Source organism: Protobothrops mucrosquamatus, unplaced genomic scaffold (assembly GCF_001527695.2).
Source record: "Protobothrops mucrosquamatus isolate PMUCROS unplaced genomic scaffold, P.Mucros_1.0 scaffold2445, whole genome shotgun sequence".
Lineage (NCBI taxonomy): Eukaryota > Metazoa > Chordata > Lepidosauria > Squamata > Viperidae > Protobothrops > Protobothrops mucrosquamatus.
In genome coordinates, this window is record NW_015388517.1 from 339,065 (window position 1) to 346,769 (window position 7,705).

Genomic DNA, 7,705 nt, shown 5'->3' on the forward strand with positions numbered 1-7,705 from the left:
TCTGGAGGCACATTCAAGAATATTACAACATCACAAGGAGAGACAAACTGGCTCTCCCATACGTGGGAAGGGTGTAAATTTTGACTCACTGTGGAGTCTGAGCAAGTTGGTATGATGATTTAAAATTCATTCTTATTGTTGTTGTTTCTTAATTTTGTAGAGATGTACACATGGGTGTTAGCCTATTTAAAATTAAAACAAGCACGTTCTTTCTGAACCCTGCCACCATGCTAGTTCATAGCAAAAGCAGAGCTGTAGGTAGGTTAGATTATTGGGAAGCTTAATTAAGAAGCCCGCAGCAAAAGTTTTATGACTGTTTTTATTTTCTTTCTACTTAGCCTGCCTCTATGTATCATGCAGGCTTACAGAGGGATGCACCTTCAGTTGACATTCATTGATGAGAATAGTACAAGAGTGTGGTGGTGCACAAGGTTAGGACGCTGGGCTGACAATTAGCAGGCTTGCGTTCAAGACCCATTGCTGCCACAGGGCAGGATGAGCTCCAATCACATGCTCCAGCTCATGTCAATCCAGCAGTTTGAAAATGGGTGACCACGAGTAGATAAATGGGTACCACTTCAGTGAGCAACTTCATGGGACACGAAAGGAGCCTTCATCTGGGTGTAGTGCATCAAAGTGCTTTTGACCTGGAAGGAGAAGATTGCCTAGTATCATAGTTTAGAGAATAAGGTGGTATGCAATATACTTCAAGCCATAGCTTCTGATTCTGGTTTGCCGTTCAGAAATATTAGTTGATAGTTTGAATGTCTGGGCAGACTATGGTTATGTTTCACAAACCGACTTAGTAACATCTGAATTGATCCAGTACAGGTAATCCTCGACTTACAACCATTCATTTAGTGACCGTTTGAAGTTAACAACGGCACTGAAAAAAGTGACTTATGATCATTTTTCACACTTATGACTGTTGCAGCATCCACGTGGTCACGTGATCAAAATCTGGAGGCTTGGCAACTGGCTCATATCTACGATTGCTGCAGTGTCCTAGAATCATGTGATCACCTTTTGCCACCTTCCGACAAGCAAAGTTAATGGGGAAGCCAGAACCGCTTAATGACCATGTTATTAACTTAACAACTGCGGTGATTCAGTTCATAACGGTGGCAAGAAAGGTCGTAAAATGGGTCAAAACTTGTTTAACAACTATCTCGTTTAGCAGCAGAAATTTTGCATCAGTTGTGATTACAAGTCAAGGCCTACCTATATTAAAACCAAAGGCCTGAGGAGAAAACTAGGCTCCACAAAGCTGCAGAATGGCATTTGCTCTCTCCCTCTCCCTCTTCTTTCACCCACCCACCCACCCTCCCTCCCTCCCTCTCTCTCTCTCTCTCTCTCTTTTGTAGTTCTCTCAAAACTTGTAACAAAGCACTAGGAAGCTTTGCTCCCTTCCTCCCTGCTTTCCATTTCCTGCCCTGTCTTCCGTTCTCTTGATGGCTATCAGGAAAGAGATATTCAGTTTGCTTCTCTTGTTTTGATGTCTAGGTAAAACTACAGAGGAAGTCTTGAAAAAATACCTGCAGAAGGTACGCCATCCTCCAGATGAGGTAAGTCTGGCTTTCTCTATATAGGGCGTCTATTTCTGCAAGTGTATGAAGCCGCCAAAGTGTAGTGAAATATTTGTTGATGCAGAGCAATATGCTTAGTATGCAGATTTCAGGGCAAAAATTAAACTGTAACTATTAGTGGTACAATATGCCGATTAACTATCTATTGCTGTGTAGCTTATTTCTTTGGTGGGTATTTCCTCAGAATACCAAAGTGGCTAAATTTATATTGCACTAAGCTTAAGCACAGTGAATTTGGTCTTTGTATAGTATGTGATTTGAACCCACCATTAACTGTATTCACACATAACATGGAGCCATTAAGCTTGGTTAATAAAATACAGAGAAACCCGGTTTGTCCTTGGTTTACAATGAAGATGCAGGGAAGGCCAAAATGTGTAGAGGAATTTTGCTGAGACTGACCAGAGTAGAACCACTTCAAATCAGGCAGATAATACTGAATTAGATGGTCAATTCAATATCCTCACTTCTACGGGTAGCTTCCTCTCATTTTAATGTTGGGGATGGCTGTGGCAGATATACTTTCTTTAGATAAGGGGTCTTCAAACTTGGCCCTTTTATGACTTGTGGACTTCAACTTGAAGTCCACAAGTCATAAAAGGGCCAAGTTTGAAGATCCCTGCTTTAGATGTATCTATTTCCAAGGAGATCAGTAAGACCGCAACAACTCACACCTATGTAACCTAATCTGTAGACCAAGATTCTGATGCTTTCTCACCTAACAATTTTCCGCTTCTCTTCAGGACTGTACTATTTGCATGGAACGCCTCTCTGCTCCCTCAGGCTACAAAGGGCCTCAACCAGTCGTCAAGCCAGAATTGGTGGGCAAACTGTCCAAATGTGGTCACATGTATCACCTCCATTGCCTTGTGGCCATGTATAACAATGGAAATAAGGTGTGTTCCTGGGATTCTCTGGGGAAACACTGGGTAAATCGTGGACCCTATTCAAGGCTGAATAGCTAGCAGTCTTCATATTTAAAAATAACGGTCTCTTGGGGATACTGTGATTTCATGCCATTCATGGTGTTTTGTTCTGCATTTAAAGTGGAGGAAGTCACAAGGGACAAATTGGAGCTTCAACACATCCAATTTGTTATATTCATAAGCTGTAGGGGAAATACATATCATAATTTATTTGACTTCCTCTAGGAAACGTTGCACATGCTGTAGGAAAAGTCTTTGTGCTGCTCATATTTAATTGTATTGTTGATTTTTACTGTATTTTAACTGAGAAAACAACAGAGGTATAATACATATTGGTTCCCTGAATTGGCTAAGATCACACAGGTGGCTGTATTTCCTCGTGCTTAGAAATTCTAACGATCACCATCTGTTAAATAGTATTTTGATTTCCCCTCTTAACTGAGTTATGATTCTATGATGGCACGTCAGTCTAAAAATCTCATTATTAATGCACTGTTTGAGAAAACAAAATTCTCAGTCTCTGGTTATATGGCAGTGTCTAGGCAGAATGTCCCTTAGAAGTTGTAGACTGGCTGACTTACAGCCATTGGATGAAAAGGCCTCTGTTTCCATTGTCATGGAAAAAAGTTATCTATGGAAAAATGAACGAAAGCAATACAGATCAAAGAAAATTGGTTTTTTTTTCTTAAAATATTCTGAAACAGTGATCACTGTACTCCCAACCAACTAGACCAAGACACCAAATACAGATTTGCAAAAGATTGTAGAGAAAAATATACATTATCAGTCATGAGTAATTAATTGCATTTGCCTAGAGAGGACAACCCCCCAAAAAAAATTCTATATATTTTTTTTAAATAAAGTTTTATTGATTTTTGTAATTACACAACAAATACCAATATGATGCATTTACATACACAAGCAATAAAAAATAATCCAAATCAGTACATTTTCGGAGACGCTCGGCGGTCCCCGCCTTGCCTCCACCCTCATTCACTTTCCTGTCCTTCCTCCCTCTAGCCCACAACCTCTCCACCTTCCTCCTTTCCACCTACCTACATCCCCTCTCCCTTCTTAACCGCCTCTTCGAGTGCAGTTTGGGGTCCAGCCGAGCATCTCCTCTTTTCAATACAGTCATTATTTACCTATAACATATAAATACATCAATTTTTATAATTTCAGTCCCCTAATCCCCTTCCCCCCTTCCCCCCATTAACAATAGAATTATTGTTAATTCTATATTAACAATAAAATAATCACATAAATCCAGATCTTGAGGCTGGTGCCTTAGTTTTGCTTTCACCCTTTATCTACATTCCTTCTCTACAATAAAGTACTAAAATATTGCTCCATTTACAAGACCTGACCTTTTTATGCCCTGTTATCTGGCTTTTGCTTGCTACCTCAGGGGGCCATACCTGTTAAACTACATTGCCAAATCTTTCTTGATCATTTTATATAATTACATTTCTAATGCTTGTACAGGAATATGATTTTAAACAGACAAGAATCAACTCTTAACTAAGAAAACAAAACAACACCCCCCACACACATACCTTTACAGATGTGCTTTCAATCAGACCACAGTTTTCGAACACGTATACATGGGGGTTGGATCACATGCCACATTAAACTTATTTTGTTTTGGCCATAGTATAATGTATCTTGCAAATCACAGACTTGGGCTTATTTTATTCTTGACTAAAGAATATATATATATATATACACATACACACATACACACACACATATTGAGAGCAGGCATTGGAATTTCATTTTTTAATGTGTGCCATGTGTTCGCAAAAAAAAGTGACAATAAAGGTTTATCTTATTTTAAGAGGAACAAATTAGAAAAAGAATCAAATTATGGCTTTTGCTTGTTTGCTGCTAAGATCTATTGTAGTGAGCCTAGTCAATAATTTACTCAAATCAAAGGCAAATACTGATAATTTAATGGAAGAGTCTGGTTTTTTTCCTGACTCAGAATTAAATTGAAAGGGGAGAATTCACCAGCTGCCATTTGGGGTCCATGGACAGAAAGACACCCATCTCTGTTGTTGTTAGTTGCAAAGTCGTGTCCGACCCATCGCGACCCCATGGACAACGTTCCTCCAGGCCTTCCTGTCCTCTACCATCTTCTGGAGTCCATTTAAATTCACGCCATTTAATAGTATTTCCAGTGGTTTAGCAGATTCACTGCTGTTCCCTGGGCTAAGAAAGAGGCTTTCCTTGTCAACTGAGTTCAAAACATTGCTTGAACCTGTGATAAAATTGTGGACTTAACTATTGAAGCAACATCTTTTCTCTCCTTTAAAAAATTCAGTTCTCTTACTGCTTATTAAAAGTAATAAATATTCTCATGTTACATTTTAAAAAGCTTGACTCTATGCTTAACACTGCAAACTATGGTTGGAAGAACTTAACATGTGTGATTTGAATAAAATGCCTAGAGGGGCTAAATATGCAAATTAAGAGAGGACAGACTTTGTCTTCAATCTTCCTTAATCTACTTCTGTTTTTTTTTCTTAATTTGAGTATGTATGAAGTTATGAAGCATTCTGGACAGTGAGATCTTATCTATTACTCCTTTACCACTTAAGCGGTTTTACGATGTTAGTAGCATAATTACTTAATATCATCTTGATGATTTTCTTTTTATTCTGTGCTGGTGTTATTATTTACATTCTTTTCTTTTAGGATGGGAGCTTGCAGTGTCCAACCTGCAAAACCATCTATGGGGTGAAGACTGGCACCCAGCCTCCTGGAAAAATGGAATATCACCTCATCCCGCATTCACTGCCGGGACACCTTGACTGTAAAACTATCCGAATAATCTACAACATTCCACCAGGAATACAGGTGAGATTCCTAGGTAGGGGTCTTAAGAGGAGTGTATTTGCAACTAAGACCGTAGTGGGCAATGCAGTATTTAGATTTTAGCTGGGGTTTTTTTTATCCTGCTCCTGTAAACCTTCTGTAAAAAGTGAAGCCTCCTTCAAACTACTTCTGGTGACCTCATGGTCATATCTTTCAGTTTTCTGGGAAGCAATATAGAAACCTTTAGCCACCAGCTTCTTGCAAGATGATTTTGGTTTCTCAGGCTAGCTCAGGGGTAGGCAACCTTGGCTCTTTTATGACTCGTGGACTTCAACTCCCAGAATTCCTGAGCCAGCTTGGCTGGCTCAGGAATTCTGGGAGTTGAAGTCCACGAGTCATAAAAGAGCCAAGGTTGCCTACCCCTGAGCTAGCCGAAGTATTGATTAGAAGTCTCCAGTCCACGTAGCCCCAAGCCAACTCAGTTCTCAGCCTTTACAGTCCCAGTGAGATAGTGCCCTCTGCTGAAGCTGAATTTTCTTTAGACCCATCTAAAAAGGGATTTTAGTTAATTTGTATGATAGTTGTCTCAGTTGGATGTGCATTGTCTTTTACCTAGAAGTAATAATTATTTCCTGTTCTTTCTAGGGACCAGAGCACCCGAGTCCTGGGAAGAGTTTTACTGCCCGGGGTTTTCCTCGACACTGCTACCTCCCAGACAGTGAAAGAGGCAGAAAGGTAGAATGCCACCTTAATATTATAATAAATATAAAAATGTGTCTCTGGAACTAGATCTAGTTACCAAAAACAGCGTATCCTGTCTAAGGCACGAGTTTGTTATTGACTGACATCGGAGAGTTTCTTCCGAGCAACTTACACAATGATAGCTTATGTTGCTTTGGATTCTACGAAGGAAATAGAGGCCTAGAAAGAAAAGAAGGGTTGTAGTGTTCTAGTTGTTTCTAACCAATGGAGTAGTTGAAGGTGATGGAAATTGCAGTTCAACCCTTTGCACACATGTATCCCCCTCCCAGGCACAACTGAGAGTAATTATTTCTTAGCATTGGGGAAAAGGATCCAATTTGCCTAGGGCAGTGATGGCGAACCTTTTAGAGATCGAGTGCCCAAAAACCCCACCACCACCCCTGTCCCCGCTCCGCTGTGCCCGCTGGACCACCCACCACTTCCATAGCCCGCCATAGATCACCCAGGCAGCCCAGCAGCTCCATGGTGTCCACGCCCTCCACCCGCGCCCTGCAGCATCATCTGCATATGATGGGGTGCAAGGCTAGAGTCTTGTCCCCACTGCCCCGCTACCATGTTCTTGGCTATGCAGCATTGCGTGGGCCGTGCCCGGGGGCGATTCTCCTCTGGAGGGCTGCTGGGGAGGAGGGGGCCGTGGGAGGAGGTGGGGCTGGGGCGACGATGCGTGTGCCCATAGAGAGGGCTCCGAGTGCCGCCTCTGGCACGCGTGCCATAGGTTCGCCACCACTGGCCTAGGGAGAGTTGGCTTGAAGTTTCACGCATGTTCCTATTATTGCTCAAGGAGTCATATGGGATTCTTTTTCTTCTCCGTAGCCTTCCCAGTTTTATCCTCAAAATAAGAGAGAGTAAATAATTCAAAGCCAGTCAGTAAATGTCACGGTCTCCTTGATCTTAATCCAACATCTTCCCTATTGAATGCTCCTTTCAATGTGCTTGATGTTATCAAGAGTATTCCCCTTTTGGAAGAGGGGGGAAAAACCCCTCCTTTCTGTGTAAAATACTGGAAGAAAGTTTGAAGCAGTAAATGCTTTGGAGCCTCTATTAGTGCTTGTAATGTTACTTCAATTGTACAGATGTGGAGTTTATTCATATCCATTGGGTAGATTTGCACCAGAATCCAAATCTTTGCAAGAACATCAGTGGAAAAAAAAATCAGAAGTGATTTTGCTTGTGTGATCTAAAGCCAGGGGTCCCCAACCCCCAGTCCGTAGACCAGTACCGGGCCACGGCATGCCAGCAACTGGGCCGCACAAACAAACAAAGCCCCATCCACGAGATGCCAGCAGCACACAAAACCACTCACCCTCCGGTCCACGGAAAAACCTCTCTCCACGGAACCAGTCCCTGGTGCCCAAAAGGTTGGGGACCTCTGATCTAAGCCCCTTCTCATTTGGACACTCAACTCTTCTAATATGTGTCCATTTCCTCTGGCAGGTGCTGAAACTGCTGTTGGTGGCCTGGGATCGAAGGCTGATCTTTGCCATAGGCACTTCAAGCACCACTGGGGAATCGGATACAGTCATCTGGAATGAGATTCACCACAAGACGGAATTTGGGTCCAATCTCACGGGCCACGGCTACCCTGATCCCAACTACCTAGACAATGTACTTGCT

General features: G+C 41.8%; 1 protein-coding gene across 1 annotated transcript in view; it reads left to right on the plus strand.

Annotated features, from left to right (window-relative positions):
- The window catches only part of DTX4 (deltex E3 ubiquitin ligase 4), a 38,064-nt gene that overhangs the window by 29,164 nt on the left and 1,195 nt on the right, over positions 1-7,705 (plus strand). The window contains exons 5-8 of the mRNA XM_015825024.1: positions 1,504-1,565; positions 2,330-2,482; positions 5,210-5,371; positions 5,975-6,064. Coding sequence (XP_015680510.1) covers positions 1,504-1,565; positions 2,330-2,482; positions 5,210-5,371; positions 5,975-6,064 — 467 coding nt within the window. The remainder of the gene's footprint in view (positions 1-1,503; positions 1,566-2,329; positions 2,483-5,209; positions 5,372-5,974; positions 6,065-7,705) is intronic.